Genomic DNA, 22,052 nt, shown 5'->3' on the forward strand with positions numbered 1-22,052 from the left:
GGATTTAATCGCGTCTGGCACGACTACGCATTGCCCGCTATGGTTCTCCCTATGCCCTCCATCACCCCTGGGTCTGGATGCGTTAGCTCACAGCTGGCCCAGGACCAGTTTGTATGCGTTTCCCCCGATTCGTCTGATCCCAGCGGTATTATGCAGAATACGGCGGGACAGAGTGGGACAGCTGCTGCTGGTGGCTCCGCGATGGCACACACAGCCATGGTTTGCGGATCTCATCAATCTGTTAGAGGGCTCTCCGTGGGAGATTCCCCTCAGACGGGATTTATTATCGCAAGCACAGGGACGGATCTGGCATCCGAGGCCAGATCTGTGGAATCTGTGGGCGTGGCCTCTGAGCGGAGTGAGTTGATATGTCCCGGTATTTCTGCTGAAACTACTGAGACTATACTGAACTCTAGAGCAGTTTCTACGAGACGCTTATATGCTTTCAAGTGGAAACTGTTGATGATGTGGATCCAGTTTACTGCCCTGTGGCTTCAGTACTGGAGTTTCTTCAGGACCGTTTTTCGGATGGATTGACACCAGCCACCCTGAAGGTTTATGTAGCAGCTATCTCAGCTCACCATGAGTATATAGGTGGTGTCTCAGTGGGTCGTCATCCACTGGTTTCTCGCTTTATACAGGGTGCGCGACGGTTGAGACCTTTCCGCCCTGTGCGAGTTCCTTCATGGGATTTATCCATTGTGTTACTGGGTTTGTCAGGGCATCCGTTTGAGCCCCTGGAAACTGTATCGGATAAGCTCCTGACTCTGAAGACACTTCTTCTCATGGCTTTATCCTCCCTCAAGAGAGTTGGGGATTTACAGGCTCTCTCTGTCTCACCCTCGTGCATGGAGTTTGCACCAGGCTCTGTGAAAGTGTTGTTGCGACCTAGGCCTAATTGTGTTCCTAAGGTCGCGTCTAATCCTTTTCATTTTCAGCAGGTGCTCCTGGAGGCTTTTTCTCCTGCTGCGGCAGAGTCTGGGGATCTAAGTCTTTGCCCTGTGAGAGCGTTAAAGACTTATGTGGATCGTACTGCCCCATGGCGTGAGTTTGACCAGCTGTTTGACTGTTTTGGACATAAGAATAAAGGCCATGCAGTTACGAAACAGTGCATGTCCCATTGGCTGGTGGTGGCTATTTCCTTGGCCTATGAGGCGCGCGGGCTCGCTTCGCCCTTAGGAGTAAAAGGTCATTCCACAAGAGCAGTGGCTTCTTCTCAAGCCTTTCTCAGTGGATCTTCTATGGATGATATCTGTGCTGCGGCAGGCTGGTCCTCACCGAGCACTTTTATCAGGTCTTACAGTCTGGATGTGAGAATGGCTCCTGGCTCCCGGGTTCTCTCCGCTTGAGCAGATGCCTCCTTGGATCCAAGCTATCAGGTACGTCAGGCGTTATGGTATAGCGTTCCCATACGTGGTGACGTCACCACAGCATCGAAGTGACCTATGAAAGGGAACATCTCGGTTACGTATGTAACCTTGGTTCCCTGAATAGGGAACGAGATGCTGCGGTTCTGGCCATGCCATACCTTGATAGCTTTCTTCTTCTTCTTCGTCATTAAATCTGAGGTAAATGGCGCGCGGCACCAGATATATATATGCTTACGCACGCTGGGCGGTGCCACGCGCTATTTAGCCAATAAGATTGGCGGGATGGTATAGGGCTTCAGACATTCGTCACACCGAAGGTGTTCCCATACGTGGTGACGTCACCGCAGCATCTCGTTCCCTATTCAGGGAACCAAGGTTACATATGTAACCGAGATGTTCTGACTGGTGATGACGTGCTGTGCGCAATGACAGTTGGGGGATAATCCCTCTCCACTTCCTGTGAAGTGATGTATCGATGTTCCCTTATTCCCTGTGCCCTTCGAACTGAACATGTTCGCTCCCTTCGGATTGGAATCTCACTTAAGATGGCGGAATACCCTGTGAAGTCCACTTCGCAGTACACTTACGGTCGAATGGAACGCACCTCGAGAGTGCAAGTGCAAGTCTGCAGCCAGACCCTCTTGCGCTCACCTCTGACTTTAAAATAAAAGTCCCGGGGACATGACATGGGATGGTAGAAAAATTAGCCGCTCTTTAATGTTACAGTTACACTGAAATATATCGTTCATGAAATATTTTAAATATATAGCTGTTTCGCCTTGGAGTCAAGCAGTAGGCAAACACGGAAGGCCTGTCTTTGGTTCCTTTTTCTTAATTCCTATGGATTGAGTAAAAATGGGCCTGTTGGTAAACATTACTTGAAGATACTTGTCCGTAATATTTTTTCAAATTATGAGTAAAAATGAAATGAAATAAAACCGATAATTTTTTTAAAATGCCAATTAAAAGATTACCCTTAATTATTAGACTTGGAGTAAACAATTTTTTTAAATGTTAGAAACGAAAGGATAACTCTTAATTTCTCATACGATATTTTCATAGTTTTAACTACACAGAAGTCATTTTCAGAGTCATTTTCATTAAATTATGACAATGACAGGCTAATTATCGTAATAATGTAATAATGTAATAATGATGATCGTCGTATCCTTTGTGCGTGCCAGGGGGCGTTGTTGTGGGATATTGTGTGGTATTTATTATGATCATAGATTGACAGTAGTACAGTAGATTCATCTTTAGAGCCACACGCCCACCGAGAGGGAGGCAGCGGCTCTTGATTCACCCCTGCGCTATCGTTACCTCGCGCTCTTCAAAATTACCATAAAGGTGCATTTTCGAATCGCGGAGATGCGAGGTGAGCCCATCGTGTGCCAAACTAGCTGAAATTGGCCAGTATTAGTGGGCAATTCGCCGTGGGATCCATTCAGTGAATCTGACACCAGACAGCCTACACACAGCGCGCGTGATGAGAGCCGCAGAATGCCGCTGCAAATAATGTGACTGAGCGCGCGCACCGCATCCAGAACCGACACATTCAGCTGGAAGAAGAAGCTCGGTAATCAACAAATCGCATCTCGTTTCAGGAGGGAAAAACAGCGACATGGGGTAAGGTGCTTGTAAATGGCGAAACCTATTATATGAATTGGCGTCTCAGAGCATGATCGTTTTATCACCGGTGTTATGTAGACAGGGCAGAATGTAAGAGAAGCTATTAATGTTCATGAACGCCTTTATTGTCCATTATAGTCTGCATAGGAATGTATGAATTTGAAAATTAATCTATATAATGTATAATTATGGAATGAATATAATTATGTGTATATAATTATATATATATGATAGTGAGAGCCATTTTTGACCACTGAGAGTAGTCTGTTGGTCAGCTGTGTATGAACTATGATATAGTTTTTTTTGTGAATGATAACAAGCTTGGACTCTGAATGAGAATGAACATTAGCTAATTTCATATAGTGATGTGCTGCAGTGCCAAAGGCCTTTAATCTCGTCATTCTTACATAATCTACATTTCAGCAGAGCATCGCTGAATGGCTCAGCCTCATCAATGCAATTTTGGAGCTAATATTGGTGATGGCATCTGATATATCCGTACATGGACATTCCAAAGCTGGGATGGAGGCTGACCTAAAATAATTAATAATATATTTTAAAATATTTTCATTGCCAGTATGAAGTTATTTAAAAATTTGACTCTAAAAGATTTTCCCAGGGTAGTCTTTGATCAGTGTCTGGAAGTTTTAATTTGAAATGTTTTATCACATAATTGATTGATTTCTTGTGGTGGAAAAGCATATTATTTAACTAAAGATCTTAAAAAAAAAATCTTTAATTGCTTTAAAGCCAGTCTTCTTCATTCTTAATTAAATTATCACCATTGAAAGATTCAAGGGCTTTTCAGGGAGTGCATTACTCTGGAGAAAAATATTCCCACTTCCTATTCAATTCAGCAGCACAATTCAATTTACTACATGCTGTAAAGTGTTTGATTGTTATGTAGTATGCTTGTTAACATTACTGAACATCTGTTGTTAGGGCAGTAGTGGAGGTAATAGAGTGTGGTCTGGTCTGGTCTTGGAAGACTTTTTCTCCATAAACAAACTGATTTTTAACTTGAAGGCAGACCTACTGTGAGCTATGAGGTTGTTAATCGATGGTATATGCCTTTGTTGAAGCCATCTGTTTGCATTATTTCAACTTAATTTTATTTAAAAGTGGAATTCATGGTGAAATACTTCATCACCCATAATGCTGTACAGAATAGTCCACCAATCAGAGAGTCACAGCCAACAAATCACACCAAAAGAGCACTGATCTCACTGATCTCTCGATGTAGTCGAATCGTACTCCCCAAGCTCTTAAAACACAAAAGGTGCTCTATGTAAGTTTTTGACTCTACAAAAGCATAAAAATACCATTAAATGTTTGTAGATATTTAAGAAACATCAGCTATTAAAGTTATTATCAGTTATAATAGTCAGTTATTCTCCTTTGAAAATGTGCGTTCCGGGCCGGAATGTCTGTCGTTGTTTTGGTTTGTGAAACCCACCAACTGCCAGTTTACCTAATTGCATTTTGGCAACCTGAGTTGCCAATTGGCGGAAAACACGGCGTATTTAATTTAATTCATTGTCAAGTGTGCTGGTTCTTGTTGGTGTTGTCAATCTGGCAACCTGCGTATGCATTAAGTCTGAAGAGGAGGGGCGGAGTGAAAAAAATATATATAAACACACACACACACACACACATGCATATTTTGTAATAAACTTAATAAATTATATTGTTTATAGATATAATCAACAACTTATTAAAATTAAATAGATTGTAGTTTGTAGTTCTTTCCCTCAAAACCATTCCACTGAGCACCTTTGTACCTTTGTATTTTTGTCTGAATCGTCAAATAAAAGATTGTAATTTTGTGATTCAAATGTGGCTTGGATCATGGCTCATTATACTTTTACATTTCCGATGGGAAAATTTGATGGAAAATATATTTCCAGAATCAACGCCGCTAAAAAAGTGGGTGGCACAAAACAAATGTGGTATAGCGGCTGTTGCTAAATGCATTCAGAAATTAAAGTGATAAATATTGGTAAATGATTTGTTCTAAAACAGATGAATTTCAAGATCAAAAGAAACATTGATCTTGCTACCCTTCCAGCCAGGTTATGCAACAAACAAAATAACTTATCCATGTACTGTATGTCCTCTACCTGTACACACCATTTAAGATCACTCAAGCTTGAAGTGTGGCAGAAGTTTTTTTTTTCTTTGTTGTCACTCCATTATTTGGCCAGAAAGACAGATGTTCAGTAAGGAGTGGATGAAATAGACTGCTAGCTCTGGATGGTGGTGGGTTGAAATCATCTCACTTTTGTGTTGATGTTAATATAGAGCTGGGCTATGTTTGATTCCTTATATAATTGACTATCACTGACATTTAACATTGTACATTCTTAGCTTTGAGATACGTTTGACTGTTGAATCCAATGGATTGTATGATCAATGTGTTCAAACCAAGCAAAGAATTGTTAAGTTGCTTGTAACTACATTTTAAGTGATCCACATTTTCTAAGATTGCTCTAAGGGTTTGTGCTTTCAGAAACATTCATAATGAAATTGAGCGTTAATTTTCCTTTTATAAATCCAGGTTGTTCTACCATCCTATTTTTCTGTGTGGGTGGTTGACATTTAACCATGAATTGATAAAACATAAAATGCAAAAATCTTACCAAGCAAGATATGAAAATCCTGTCACTTATACTGTTGGCTACTATAAAAATACAACATTTTAACATAATATTTGCTAATAACTGAATATGTTATGTGTGACAAATTATATACTGGTCAAGTACAGTATATACAAATTATTATTCACTTCAGTCATTAAAAAATAAAGCATTAATTAATGCACATCAATCACAATACTATTACAGTTGTAAGCATTTATATTGTTGTTACATATCTGGACTCAGTTTGTGTGTTTTTGCCCCTGTGACCCAGTTTCTGTCTTCCGTGTCTGGTTTAATTAGTTTCCAGGTGTGTCTCTTCATTTCCCCATGTGTTCCATGTCCCTCGGGCTCCTCCTCCACTTGCTCCATTGCCGTGGGTCGAATCCCTGGAGTCGGCGCCCATTCCTCCTCCATGGCTCCTTCCACCGTCGGCCCCACCTTGGGCCGTTATGGCTGTGGCCTGGGCCCTGCTGGGTGCCTCCTGCTCCAGATCCCTCCTGTCTCCTCCCTGGCTCCTCCCTCCATGGTCCCTGTCTGCTGGCCCCCTCCTGGGAGTCCGTCCTCCACCGGAACCTCCTCCCAAGTTCCCACCCACGCCTCCCTCTGTTGTTTCTACGGTGCGAGGACGCACCTACCGGGAGGGGGGAGTAATGTTACATATCTGGACTCAGTTTGTGTGTTTTTGCCCCTGTGACCCAGTTTCTGTCTTCCGTGTCTGGTTTGATTAGTTTCCAGGTGTGTCTCTTCATTTCCCCATGTGTTCCATGTCCCTGTTAATTTAGTCATGCCATCCACCTGTGTTTCCCCAATTATCCCTTCTACTTAATCCTTGTCCTTTGAGTTCAGTGTTGTCGGGTCTACTATCCACTTACGTGTGTCTACCTCTGTGCTCCATGTGTTGGATATAATAAAAGCCTTATTTCGTGTATCCTCGGCTCCGTGTTCCTTCCGGCAGCGTAAACGGTAACAATTGTACTTTAATAAATATATATTTGATTATTTTTTTATGAATGATTTACATTTAATCATTTAGCAGACGCTTTTATCCAAAGCGACTTACAAATGAGAACAATAGAAGCAGTCAGGTCAACAAGAGAACAACAACAGTATACAAGTGCCATGACAAGTCTCAGTTAGTCTAGTATAGAACGCATAGGTAGGTTTTTTTTTTTTAATTAAAAGACAAGAAAAGGAAAAGTGTTAGTTGGTTAAGTGCAGGCGAAAAAGATGAGTCTTTAGCTGTTTCTTGAAAATGAGTAAAGACTCAGCTGTACGAATTGAGATTGGGAGGTCATTCCACCAGCTGGGGACAGTCCAGGAAAAGGTCCTTGAGTGATTTTGAACTTCTTTGGGATGGTACCACAAGGCGTCGATCACTTGCAGAGCGCAAACTTCTGGAGGGCACATAAGATTTAACCAATGAGTTTAGGTAAGTTGGTGCTGTGCCAGTGGTCGTCTTGTAGGCTAGCATCAGTACCTTGAATTTGATGCGAGCAGCTACTGGTAGCCAGTGTAACCTGATGAGGAGCGGAGTAACGTGAGCTTTCTTTGGCTCATTGAAGACAACCCTCGCTGCTGCATTCTGGATCAATTGCAGAGGCTTGACAGTACATGCAGGAAGGCCCGCCAGGAGAGCATTACAATAGTCCAGTCTGGAGAGAACAAGAGCTTGGACAAGAAGTTGGGTTGCTTGCTCTGACAGGAAGGGTCTAATCTTCCTAATGTTGTATAAGGCAAACCTGCAGGACCGGGTAGTTGTAGCAATGTGGTCTGTGAAGCTTAACTGATGATCCATCACAACTCTAGCTGTCCTCGAAGGAGTAATGGTTGATGAGCCCAGCTGTATAGAGAAGTTGTGATGAAGCAATGGGTTAGCTGGAATCACCAGGAGTTCTGTCTTCGTAAGGTTAAGCTGAAGGTGATGGTCATTCATCCAGCTAGAGATGTCACTCAGACAGGCTGAAATGCGAGCAGCTACCGTCGGGTCATCTGGTTGGAATGAGAGGTAGAGTTGGGTGTCATCAGCGTAGCAGTGATAAGAAAAGCCATGCTTCTGAATGACAGATCCTAATGATGTCATGTAGATTGAGAAGAGAAGTGGTCCAAGTACTGAGCCTTGAGGAACCCCAGTAGCAAGGTGGTGTGACTTTGAAACATCACCCCTCCAAGACACACTGAAGGATCTGTCAGAGAGGTAGGACTTAACCCACAGGAGTGCTGTTCCAGAGATGCCCATCTTTCTGAGGGTGGACACCAAGTATGTTTGTCACAAAAGATATTTATAATAAGAAACTGTTTTATAAAAGTTGGTATCCAAACAAGTTCCTAAGCATATTCATTTATAAACATCAATACTCATTTTAAGTAATTTTCTTTAATGTGGAGTCTATTTATTGTTTCCTTAAGGATGCCTGTATTCATTTCCTTTACTTGTCCTCTTTGCACTTGGCATTTGTATATTAACTTCAAAGTTCAAGTCAGAACAGAGTAAAATATGCAAAGTATTAATCTCAGCTAATGGGCTGCATTCACAATATAAACCTATATTATATTACTACATTTTAATGGTTATGACCCTATGGACAAAAAAGCCCATACACCCATGTATGGTGCCTGCAACTGAATTTTAATCGAATTTAAATGCTAATTATGCAATGAGCCTTTGATGCTCTTCAGAGATTTTCCACCTCCATGATGCAGTGAAAGCACTTCTCCATACTCTCCCTCCTCAGCTCTCTCTGTCCTCCACCCCAACTATGGTCTCCCTGCTTCTTATCCTTCATCTTCGTTTTTCACATTCCTGCACATCATCCCAGCAGCAGCTGATTAGAAGCACGCTAATGTAATTGAATATGGTGATTAATTATCCTAGGACTATAAGCAACAAACCATCTGTATCTGTGCTTGGGATATTTCCCCCTTTCTCCATTCTATGCTTCCCACTTCTGATCCTATATTTTAATAAGTAGGATGGAATTTATTGGGATTGATTGTGATTCTTTCTGGGATTTGAAGGGTATAATCTGTGGAATTGGGTCAGAGGAGTGTAGGTTATGGGAATGGTATGGAAAAGCTCCATCTGCTGATGACTGAGTATACAGTAGTTAAGACAGATGACCTTTGATATTGATTAGAGGCCAGTTGGTTTTAGAGTAGTATGTTGGGGAAGGGCCAGTGAGCATGCTTTATTGTAATGTTACTTCCTACACTCTTAAAAATAATGATTCCAAAAGGGTGGCTTGATTTTTTTCCCCCTTAAGAACATTTCAATGAACAGTTCTTAAAATTGTAATAGTATTTTTGTCTTACTGTGAAGAACATTTAGATAAACATCTAAAGATTATTTTTCCACTATACAGAACCTTCTGTGCAGTGGAAAGGTTCAGTGAATGTAAAGGAAGGAACTTTATTTTTAATAGTGCAATGCCCACATTTCAAAATCCAATCAACAACCAGTGAATAGATCCAAGGTCATGGTTTTGTTGTGTTCATGTCATCTGTGACCTAGTTTCTCCTCATGTGTCTTGATTTGATTTGTTTTACCTGCCCGTCATCTGTTAAGCCCTTAATTATTTTGCCCTCTTGTCTTGTCAGTTTGTGCTAGCATGTATGTGTTGATTTTGCCCTGTTATTTGGATAATTAAAATATGTTAAACTTTTCTTCTTCATCTTCTCTGCCTTTTGGATTATTACACACAATAGTGTGACAGAAGACCAGACCCGAAATATAGTGCCATTTTTTGTTGGATTCTTTTTTTTGTTTTTGTTTTTTGCCTTATGGACAAACCTGCCATTCTTCTCCTCCTGCCGGAGCAGGAGGAACACTCCCTTGAGGACCATACATACTGTAGGACTTTTTGGACCTTGCTTACCGTTTTCATTACCCAGATTAATGTCTGATCACATATTATTTCACATGGGACTTAATAATGCCACGAAGGCTAGATTGTCCAGGGAAGGTCCTCAGGGGAGCTGCGCGGCTTTTGTGGAGTGGGTGCACGTGAGCAATGATTCACCACTCACCATCTTCGATGCCGACGAGGATCTCACCAATCCAACTCCCAAACCAGAGTCCAGCCAGCACTTCCACCAGCGAGACTATCACTTCAGTATCACTAGAGCCCACTACAGATGCAGAGCCAGAGCCCACTGCGACCAAAGTGCTAGAGGAGGACACAGCGCAGAGTCTGCCCAGGTTTATTTCCTTCATCTCTGCTTAGCCCTGTCAGTCTTTTATGGTTCTAGCCAGCCATGTATTTATTAAATCTTTGCTGGATTTGTCCAGTCCTGAATATTCTGAGTTTTCGCTGGTTACTCTCAGTCATTATTAGCTGGTTTCATCCAGCCCTGACCCTACTGAATCTCCACATCAGGGATTCCTACCATCAGCTTTGCCTTGGCACGAGGCTCCCCTGTCTCTGCCTCCAGCCACAGGATCCCTGACTCCATCTCGGACCTCTGATCCATCAGCTCTGCTTTGGCTCCTGAGTCCTAACTCACTCATTTCCATCGTGGCCCACCATCCCACAGGCTACACCGGGCTCCCTCGTCCATCCGGCTCCACCTTGGTCCAGTCCTGCTTGCTCCATGTTCCATCCCTTCGCCATCTCCTCTCATCTCTGTTGTCTCCGGTCGCTGGTCACCATCCCTTCGCCCACTCTTGTCTACTAGACTCGTTGTCACGGTTTTGTGGTGTTCATGTCCTCTGTGACGTAGTTGCTCCCCATATGTCTTGATTTGATTTGTTTCACCTACTCGTCATCAATTAAGCCCTTACCTGCTGTGTAATTATTATGCCCTCTTGTATCTGTCTGATGTCCAGTCTTGTAAGTTTGTATTAGCTTGTGTGTATGTTGCCCTGTTATTTGGATAATTAAAAGATATTGGCCTCTTCTTTATTGTCTTTTTTGACATTTGGATTATTCCACACACTGTAGTGACAACCAAGTCCCTGCCTTTTACTTTTTATTTTTCAGTAATCCATGAAACATGAATGTATGTCACAACGCAGAAGAAAATATCTGTGTAATAATAAATAAATGTCATCGTGACATTAAGAGTTACTTAAGAGTTACTTAAGAGTGGTTATGCCCATCTTTTACTTCTACGAGGCTTCTGGTGTCATCAACTTTTTGTTATTTTAGCAACACAAAAAATGCTTGATGTTGCAAACTGGTATTTGTTATCATATTATTTAAAATGTAGCATTTGTGGTTCCTATAATTTAAAATTATACTGCATGTTTTTATTCTAAGTTACTTACCTATAGTGGCTCGGACATTCACAAGATACGGCCTACTTCTCTGTGGAAAAATAAGATGGAAAAACTTTAAATATGCACAGCATATTGTGTTTATGTATGCAAAACACTTGCGAAGTTGTTTTGTGCTTCGCTACTAAATGAAGTAAACCTGAAATTTTCCAAAATCCCAACTTAAAAATCATCATTAGCTTACCATAGTAAATCAGAGTAAAAAAAAATCAGCTAATTTATAGTATACAGTACTTGCTCAATTTGGAAAATTTTAAATGTTTACCCTGAAGATAGTGCACCTTTCTATAGTGCACCTTTAACTGATAATAAATGCTGGAAAAAGAGTTGTTCTTTGTTAATTTGTGATACCTCATGTATAACTAATGTTATCGAGTTGAACCTTACTGGGAAGTGTCACAGTTCAGCTTTGGCTGTGAATGGTAATTGCTGATGACATGTATGTATCACTTGGAATGAGGATAAATGTGTAATTGTATTGAGAAGAATGAGAAAAGTTCAGAGTGAGACAGCTTATCTGACTTGGACTCCTGTGTTCCTTTGTTCTCTTACGCGATGATTGCCTAATATTCTAGAGAGTGATTATTCCATCCTGCTTGTGGTCCATGTGCTTTTCTGTTCTTTTGTTGCCCAAGGGAATGATAATGTTCACCAAAAAAATTGCATTGTGCATGGCCTCCAAGATGACTAATTTCTTAAAGGGATAGTTCACACAAAAATGACAATTCTATTATAATTTACACACCCTCATGTCGTTCCATACCTGTATGAATTTATTTCCTCTGCTGAACACAAAAGAAGATATACTGAGAAATGTCTTAGTGTTTTTAGTTGTTCGTACAATGAAAGTAAATGGAGTGTTGTTTTGGACCCCGCTGACTTTTGTAGACAAAAATATTTGAAACCTTCTCTAAAATATCATCTTTTGTGTTGCAGAGAAATAAAGTCATACAGGCTTAAACATGAGGGTGAGTAAATGAAAAAAATAATTTTTTTTTTGCATACACTATCTTTGTCTATTGTTGGTGTTGTTAATGCAACCTTGAAATGCAAAATTGGAAAACTTGACTGGGGTGTTTATGAAATCCACTCATGTTCTTAGACTAAAAGAAGTCATGCACATCTAGTATTTATGTTATCTTCATCTGTGTTCAATTATCTGAGCTAGGCTGGGTGGGAAAAGAGCACTTATATGCTCTAAGTGTGGTCCAATGTGTGCGAACATACTTCCAACAGCAAAGATCAGGTCAATAGGGGTGGGACTGCACAGATTACTGCGTCCCTGACTATATTTAGTGTCCGTCCCACACGGCCTCAGGCAAACAGCTGGCATTTCCATATCAGCAGGGCATTGAATGGCGCCTTGCACTGGTAGCAGGGCACCAATGTGTCTGACTGGTTAGGACAGATCCAGGTTTCCACCTGGGTTCAAACAGTAGTGATCAGCAGCAAGATGGAGGCTAAAGAAATGGTGATCCGGCTACCGGGCCGTTCCTGCACACCAGGAGGAATTGGAGAGACGACGGTGCTTAGGCACAAAGAGGTTCACCACTTTTTCTTCCTGCCTTTCAGGGAGCAGCCCATCTACAGCACCCGGGCACATGTCTTCCAGATAGACCCCAACACTAAAAAGAACTGGATGCCCACCAGCAAGCATGCGGTCACTGTATCTTACTTCTATGACAGTACCAGGAACGTGTACAGGATCATCAGCTTGGACGGATCTAAGGTAATGTGGTTTTTATTTTTATTTTTGTTCGTTCATGTTTTTTGGTACTACACTCTTAAAAAGAAAGTTTTTGTTCTATGAAGAAACTTTATTATCCATGGAACCTTTCCATTTCACAAAAAAATTTCTTTTATGGCATCACTAGGTGCATTTATATGGACACTTTTTGCTTCCATTGGAATGAATTAATTCTGATTGATGAATTCGAACGTAGTGTTTACATGAATGCTAAATAAAGGAATCGGGTTGATATGCATGTTTATATGTCACAAGCTTCTGATGGGATTTACTCTTTTGACATGCGCACGAGTTTACCGCTGTTGTCGCATACAGTTTTAAAAAGCACAAATGATATTCATCTACTTCATTTTCTAATTAGGCAACAACCAGCACATAAATTGTTGTGCAGTGCTTACTTAAAAAAAATAGTGAAAGTGCCCTTTCCCACACCCAAAACCAGTCGTTTGTTGATGAGAGTCTTAAACAAGGACACTGGTGGAATGTTGTCCTGCCACTGTAAACCCCCCTTTTGGAACCTTTATTTTAAAGAGTGTATAGGACTGCAATGGACTTGGTGGAGATAAAAGGATTCTCTTCTGTCCAGGAAAAGCACCTGATAATGCTTTCCAAATTTCAAAAATAGAATGTGAGTTTGATGCATCAGTTAAATTAGTAGGACTCTTTTGGGCTCAAGAGATTGAAATATGCACAGGACTGATCTGCTAGAGATTGCTATCAAACATATTCCCTTGGATAGAAGTGAATAAGTTCACTTTCTCTGTGGAAAGCAGCATGCACTTGAATTGGTCACTGCTGTGCAGGGTTAAACAGTGGATGTAATGGCCAAATAATCCAGGAAACATCAACAGACAGTAGAAGCGACTCTAGAGTAAGTCCATCCATCCCCTAGAGTAAATCCAACCATCTTACTGTTTACTCTAAGTATTTCATAGTTTTACCCATTTATTTTGATGTAGATTATGTAATTGTCCACACTACTTGGAATCAGACCACTCCAGATCATGTACATCCAGCATTCTCCTGAAATCTCGCTGTTGATATCAGCCATATGGTTGTGTACGCCAAATCACAAACCCATTGAAACAATTAATTTATGATTCGCAAGCATTGCTCCTGCAGGAGTGGATACACTTCAACTATTGCTTTTAACCATTACACCAAAATCTCAAAAATATTTTATGATTTGAAAGCCAATCACATGGAATGTTTCATGTGCAGTCATAACCATATTCCTACGGCAGTTACGAAGCTTCAGCAGAGGGGGATTTAAAATAGCCTACAGTATGTCTGAATGTGCTTGTGAGCTGAGTTGCTCAACCCTCCCCTTAGCTTTTGGTTTCAGAGACAGAAATAACATGTGAACCAGTGCACTTTGCACTGTGACACCTACACAACCAAGCATACACTGTTTATCAGCAGTTGATCCTGTTTGATCCATATTGAGTTTGGGTAGGCCTTAAACATACCATAAGGTCAACAATTGATAGATTTCAGTCACGTGACCGGCTTGAAGACCTCAAGGGCAAAACATCCATAGAACTGCAGCACAAGCCTATCAATTTTCCATCTGTTTCACAGCCGTAAATATTTAGATCACCTCTCAAAAGAATGAAACAAAGGTATGTGAACATAATGCAAGTTTTGGCCATTTGCAATCCATATTAAGCACCCGCAGCAATATTTAAATCATTAAACAGTGCAACAAACCTTGTAAAAACAATTAAACTGTCTTAATATATTTAAAACAGTAATACTAAATGGTTTTCTATGGGAAACCATTTAACATGAAACTTTGCACATTGTGTTTACATTCTGGGTTCATATGCTTGCATGTACAAAATATACATGATCAATAAGGTGTTTACTGAATTTCACCTTTTAATACCGGCGCTTTACTACATTACTACTTAATGCAAACTGCGTAAAAATAACTGGCGGTCAGTGGAGCAAAGCTTTGTTCATTTTGCCCGCCAGGTGGGTGTTCCTATGAGTGTGTGACGTCACGTGAAAACTATCAATATGATGCTCATGTCCAGGTCTATCATTTATTCAAATGCAAATTATAGCTGCAGTGACTTGAATGCACCACTTCTGTGATGAGCATGTTTTTAATTTCTAAATAAGATTCTGTTTGTTCCATTGCACAATGTACCTGAATTAAAAAATTTAGAAAGTCTTGATAAACGAATGGCCCACTGCAGACACTGTGTGTCACACGGTCAATAAGTCTCTAAAAAGATAATCAGATATCATGAAAAATACATTTAAAAGCCTAAGTGAATGTGAAAAGTAATTATTTAATGGTACATGTAATAAGGTTGTGTACACATTTATGAACACAAGGGTACATAAATATGGTAACAATTTAGTATCATCAAAGTACTATGTTTTATCTTTTGATATGATCTCACCCCGATACATTTTTGCAAAGAAATTAGGTAGTGGTATTACAAAATATTGAGATCCACAGTTGCATGCAGAATCTTAATGCCTTTAAATGTTACTGTTCTTTATAAGACTGGGGCAGGGAATGGGGTCAGCGCAGCAGCTGTAATTATAGTCTGATCTTAAGTCAAGTCAGAGCCCTGAAGGGAATATTAGTTAAGGCTCACAGTGGCTGAAGGTATTAGCAGGATGCTACATTGATCGAAAAGCTCATGTAAAGCCTGACATGATATTTAAGTTCTGACCATGTCTGTGTTTTCTCCCTTTACCCCTATGCAGTTTATTCTGCCCTTACTTTTGGATGGCACAGCTGATTGTGGTCCTGTTACTCTGAATGACAGGGACTAAAGAGTTGTCCTTATCTGAACCAATATTGACCTGTAATAGGCAGTAGCACAGCCAGCAGTAAGGTGTCTATCCACTGATTGCTATTCACATTATCTTAAACAAAACTTCACTTGACAGTTTTTGCTCAAATACAGTTTCAGCAAAACAAAAACAAAACTGGGCTAACTGAAATAAAGCATGTTGATAAAAAGATTGAATCCAGTATTTGGTAATAAAATAGCATATTGACTGATTTAGACAGCAATTTGTTGTAGGCCAGTCATTTTTGAACACCGCAAGAGTAACAAAGTTGTAAAAACAAAAACAAAACAAAAACAATCTTAACAAAGTACAAAAATTATAAAAAATTTTTTGGAGAATCTGTTTTACCCTGTGTGAGCAAAGTCTATTTTAGTCCAGTGCAAAAGCATCAACTAGCATTTTCATGAAGAAGGAAATCTTCTCTGGGTCAAAATGACCACACCATAACATGAGGATATTTTAAAATGGTATCTTACATTTTGTAGATTTTATATACCTTTTGAAAAGAAAATATGTAGAAAAACAGACATTATTAAACTGAAAACACTGCAATGTGTAATTAAAAAAAAAAACTGAGTATTATAGTAAAAAAAACAAAGATTATTCATTTTACAAGAAAATACTATTTAAAGCCCTATTCGCACGGGATTAGTATTACCTTGTGACCTCCAATGATTTGTAATAATTGCGGAGGTTGTCTGTGATCTGAATCCCATGCAAATCAGCCATGTCGGTAATTTGTAAAGTAAAAATTCCCCCACAAAAGACCTACCATATATCGCCAAACACGAAGACCTGTGATAATATTAGTCCCGTGCAAATTGGCATCTCTGAGATTTGGCCTGGATTTTTGTTTCCTGTTCGCCTTTTTATCCATCTTTCGCAAAGAATGGAGCTGGGTTGGAGTATTTTGACAGTATTTTGGTTGCTGTCATCATATCGCTACACCATACAATTTGCAGAAAGAGAAAGCTGAAAAGGTTTTGAGGTTAATGTGTTACAAATAAATCAAGAATAAAGCTTGAGATATTATTTTAACCTGGCGAAATGTAAATGACACAGCGCAAGAAACTATATTCATTTATATTTTTTAAAAACCCATCTAGACCAAAGAACGGGACTCTTAAAGCCTTGACATCCGGGTATCCAGGAGATAAGTCAGCAAATTAGAGTAAAATCACAGGCTTCTCTTATCCCGTGTGAATGTACCACACGGTCTCTAGATAATACTAATCCCGTGCGAATAGGGCTTTAGTTTTTTATTTCGACATTCCATGTTTAATTTAACATTGCAACTTGCTGTTTCTGTAAACAAAATTAAGGTCTACACCAAGTTTTTTCATTGTATATCTTGTTGTTGCTTGGGAGGTGGCATGAAATGATCAGAAAACTTGCGTTGCTAAGCGCAAGACCATGATTGTGACACTTTGCCCTATATTAAACCCTGACAGATTATAAAAGTGGCACGAAACGGACAGCTTCTTCCACCAACAGAGACGTTAGACTTAGCACTGTTCTTTGCTGCTGTCCACCCACTGTACAGCTTTCAGCTGTTCTCATGCAATTACAAGCCTGAAGTGGGTGATTATACAGCAGGCTGCGTGGACTCTCGCCGAGCCGTCTGCATCTGAAAATAAAGACAAATACCAGTTTCATACACAGCATTCTGCTAGCTGAGCAGCACATATACAAGAGCATGATCAAACTGTGAAGTTCCTGAACTGGACTTACACTCATATCATACACATGCTTATCACTTCATTAGGTTTACTTCACTTAATGTCTTCACTAAGCACAGCCGATGCTGATGCAGATTATCAAACACTAACATGGATTTGTTAGAAAACCTTCAGTTTAGTTGTTTAGTTGTTCAGTAATTTGATTATTATATCTGTACATTTTCTGGAGAAAATAATGAGTTGCTTGCCCATGTAAAACCTGTTTATATTATACTCGAGTTCGTTTTTTTAGTGTGTTGCTATGTTTGTTATACTGCAATTCTAGGTGCTATAGTATTTGAAAGCGCTGTTGATTAAATTTTTTACTTTATGTTATCCAAAAGCTCTGTTTCACCACTGATTATGTGCCTTGAGCGATCTACTTGGATGGAGGTGTCTGCATAGAGCACATTAGTGATTCAGAAGTGTTTTCCCATTCGTTTTCTTCATAGGCAATAAAAAAACTGTCCTTAATAAAGAGTTCTTGGAGGAAACTCAATGTCAGTCATAACAATACATCAATTGTTTCTATACAATGAAACATTAAAAAATATAAAGGTACCTAATGTTCTTTCTTTCTTTCTTTCTTTCTTTCTTTCTTTTGTAAGGGAATTAATTACTCATCCTATTGTGAATGTTAATTTAAAAATACCACCATTTAAAAGTTTGGGGTCGTTTTTTAGATAATTTTGAAAGAAGCCTCTTATGCTTACAAAGGCTGCATTTATTTGATCGAAATACAGTAAATATAGTAATATTGTGAAGTTTTTATTCCAGTGATGGCAAAGCTGAATTTTCGGCAGCCATTACTCCAGTCATCAGTGCCACATAATCCTTCAGAAATCATTCTAATATGCATATCATTTATTCATGTGATAATTTAATTTCAGTCATCATTGTCATATCTACGTGGAGGATTGAGCAAAATATAATTTTGGAAATCTTTGTTATTTATTTATTTATTTATTTTTTTTACAGGTAATGATCAATTGAGTATTTGTCTGTAATGATGCTTGTTTCAGAGTACTGGGAACTAAAATTAACTGTGGACATGTGGACTATCACTGAGCTCTGCTGCTGCTGCGATTCCCGTTGCTATGGTAACAGCAACTTCATGATTGGTGGATCTCTCTTCAGGATTATGTGTAATTTGCCAGATATATTTATTGCTTAAAAAGATATGAAATTGAAATCATGCTGGTTTCTGGTTTCCACAGGGGCATATACCATCACTTAACAACCTCAGAGCTCATAGCATGTTTGTTTTAAAAGATCTACAGGATGTGCAATTGAAAATGAATAGGATTTTAAATTCCAGAACTCTACTGTGGTGCTCTGTAGGTTAACATTTATCTCTGTAGGTTAACATCTGTGGGAATGATAACTACTGGAAGTATAGAACAGAGGGAATAGCATTCATCCTTCCAACCTCTCTGAGGGAATGATTGTATAATGTGTCACACACACAAATACACACACACACACACATACAGGAAGCTGTGAAATTACACATTTGCGTGTGTCCATTTGCCCTTGTTCTGGAAGTGTGTGGGAGTATGAGAGCGCTCGAGCCCTTTTATCCACGCAGTCTTCATGGATTGCTGTTGTGCATCCATCTATTCCATGTTACCTATCCTAAAGAAGTACACTGCAAAAAATCTATGAGAATATGAGGATTATAGTTAAAACAAGTCAAAATATCTGGAACAGGATAAACACCATGACATGAAGGCTATCGATGTAATTTTGCCTGTTAATACACATTTATGTACAGATGTTTAGATCTTTCTACTGGAAAACTAGTACTGATTAAGAATATGATTTTGTTGGGGAGATGCCTGAATCTCTGGATGCTCAAATTATAATCATGTGAGTTATTGCACAGAATATGTGCAACATTCACAGTGCATCTCTTTCCTCTCTCTCCTTCTCCTTCTCCTTCTCTTTCGAGTTCTTTCCTCCCTTCTTATTTGCTCTCGGTTTCACACCCACACAAACACATTCACTGCCAGTGACTGTCATCATTTCATCAATAACATTTCACAGGCTTATAACGCAGGAAATATCTTGAGATGTACTGAAGGCAGTTAAGTGTTTGTGAGCATACATTTCTGAACACCTCATGACCATCTCATTTAGACATTTTTGAAACATTTTTAAGACTTCTCACTACCAAAGATTTCTGCTTAAATAGCTGTCATTCATGATGATCCACACATCCTCTGCCCTTTCATTCTCAGAAGAAAACAGTTACTTTTACCTTGTCAAAAGGTAGCCTGCTATATGTGACATTTAGGGGTAAATAGTTTTTGTACCATGGTAACACACCAGAGACCACTTTATTCTTTTTTTTCTGATAATATCTTTAAGTAAAATCTATTTTATTTTATTTTATATATAGTTTGAGCTTATTAATAAAAGCTATCACTTTCAACGTTTTTGTGAGAAAATTACTATTTTAATTAATCTTGAAAAATTTTCCCTAAAACTTGTTTAAAAATGTGAAATGATTTCTTTATCAGCAAATGTCGAGGGAGTGGAATATCCAGTGTTATTTCATTATTGATAAATACTATTATTTATTAATTTTGAATTAACTTTATTTTTATATTTCCAGGTTTCATTTTAATTTGTGACCCTGCACCACAAAACCAGTCTTAAGTAGCTGGGGTATATTTGTAGTAATAGCCAAAGAAACATTGCATGGGTCAAAATTATAGATTTTTCTTTTATGCCAAAAATCATCAGAAATTTAATTAAAGATCATGTTCCATGAAGATATTTTGTAAATTTCCTACCGTAAATATATCAAAACATAATTTTTGATTAGTAATATGCATGGCTAAGAATTAATTTGGACAACTTTAAAGGCGATCTTATCAGTATTTTAATTTTTTTGCACCATCAGATTCCAGATGTTTAGATAGCTGTATCTCGGCCAAATATTGTCCAATCCTAACAAACCATTTAGAAAAATTTACACTTAAGACTGTTTTTGTACGGAGCCCCGCACATGACATGCAAGAAAAAATAAATAAATTGTGCGCACGATTTACTAATTCGTTCCCTCAATTTACTAAAACGTGCAGACGATTACTATTGCGTTCCCTCGATTTACTATTGCGTTTGCTCGATTTCGTAAATGGTGCACACAATTTATAAATCGAGTGAACGCAATAGTAAATCAGGGGGGACCCCATAGTAATCGTGTGCACGTTTTAGTACATTGAGGGAACGAATTAGTAAATTGTGCACACGATTTAGCCTAATATTTTTTCCTGCCTGTTTTTTACTGCGTAGTTTTGTGGTCCAGGGTCACATTTTAGTTTCATTTTGTTATGTACTTTTGTCATTTTAGTTTTTAAGATTTCTGTTCAGCTTAATTCTTTTCTTTTCTTTTTAGTTTTAGTAATTTTATTATTTCAACTAAGTTCTTATAATATAATATAATATAATATAATATAATATAATATAATATAATATAATATAATATAATATAATATAATATAATATATACTTTTTAATTTTATTTTATCTTTTTTTCAGTTTTTATTTTTAAGGTGAGACACTGCAGGCAAAAACACTGTTTTTTCAAGCACCTGTCAATTTTGAGATTTTGGGCTTTTTGGTTTTTCATAAAATGCTTTTTCAAACTAGTGGAAGGAAAACATCCAAAAGACACTGTTAAGTATTTCTTTTATAGCACTTTATCTGTTTGTGTCAATAGATTTCAATTACAGTACATATTTTTAAAGGCCGTTTTCTCAAAATAAGTTTTTTTCTTCAACACTGAGCCATAAATCTCCACTTCAGTAGCACTTACACACACCAAACTTGACATTTTTTTCTTGTCTATATTCTGAAGATTTTTACAGAGGGATTTGTTCATATATATTTTCCTTGATTATATACAACATTTTATTCCCCCCAAAATTGTGAAAATATATTGTTTTCTGGCCGTTCAAAGTATTTTCTGTATTATGGAGTGACAAAAAAAGATAACCAGAATTCCCTCTGTAAAAACATTTGACTCTAATATGTCAAAAAAATTAAACAAAAAATTTGAAACTGACTTCATTTAGTGTTCAGATTTTTGTACTAGACATTTATGCAAATTAGCACATATTTCATTAAATAATGCCTCATTTGCATATTTAAACATAACATTTTTGAAAACTTGTAATTCAAAAAATGTTTGCAATAATCAATGTATTCAATCAACTCTGTACATAAGGTGATAACTATTAGTTATTTTTTTTGCCCTATTCACCTGCAGTGTCTCGCCTTAAATACTAATAACAACATTTGAAATATCAAAGGCCATATTTGAACTTAGATAGATAGTAGTGTGCGCTTGTGTTTTTAACAGGCTTTTCTTTCTTTCTTTTTTTTCACAGGCAATAATAAACAGCACTATCACCCCGAACATGAACTTCACCAAGACATCTCACAAATTCGGGCAGTGGGCAGACAGCCGTGCAAACACAGTGTATGGGCTGGGCTTCTCCTCTGAGCATCATCTGGCCAAGGTGGGAGGAAATCTTTCTCTCCTTCTCTCTTTCTCTCCTTCTCTCTCTCTCTCTCTTTCTCTCTCTCTTTCTCTGGTCTTGCCTTCTCACATTTTCTTCACTGTGTCTCTGGAGGTCTTGTTCTCCCTTTCTTTTGTTCTCTTCCACCCCCTGTGTTTCTGAGCTGGGGAACACCTACACACTGTGCCCTAATGAAGATCTGTACAGTCATCAGTGTGTGGGAGGCTTCTTCTGTGCAGTGCTTTCCTCTCTTTCGCTCCCTCTATCTCTCGCTCCTCTGCATTGTGATGATGCATTGTCAGGAGCTGGGGGTAGAAAACTTCACCACCTC

At 38.8% G+C, this 22,052-nt stretch overlaps 1 protein-coding gene across 2 annotated transcripts in view; it reads left to right on the forward strand.

Annotated features, from left to right (window-relative positions):
• The first annotated feature begins 2,631 nt into the window (after positions 1-2,631).
• LOC132138424 (homer protein homolog 1-like) overlaps positions 2,632-22,052 on the forward strand; it is a 31,039-nt gene continuing 11,618 nt past the window's right edge. Inside the window, exons 1-3 of one of the 2 annotated variants that reach the window (XM_059547674.1) lie at positions 2,632-2,996; positions 12,483-12,639; positions 21,590-21,721. In XM_059547674.1, the coding sequence (XP_059403657.1) occupies positions 2,992-2,996; positions 12,483-12,639; positions 21,590-21,721 (294 nt within the window). In that variant the 5' untranslated portion in view covers positions 2,632-2,991. Of the gene's footprint in view, positions 2,997-12,233; positions 12,640-21,589; positions 21,722-22,052 lie in introns of those variants that run through there. The other variant, XM_059547673.1, reaches the window with a different exon arrangement.

Source organism: Carassius carassius, chromosome 4 (assembly GCF_963082965.1).
Source record: "Carassius carassius chromosome 4, fCarCar2.1, whole genome shotgun sequence".
Taxonomy (NCBI): Eukaryota; Metazoa; Chordata; class Actinopteri; order Cypriniformes; family Cyprinidae; genus Carassius; species Carassius carassius.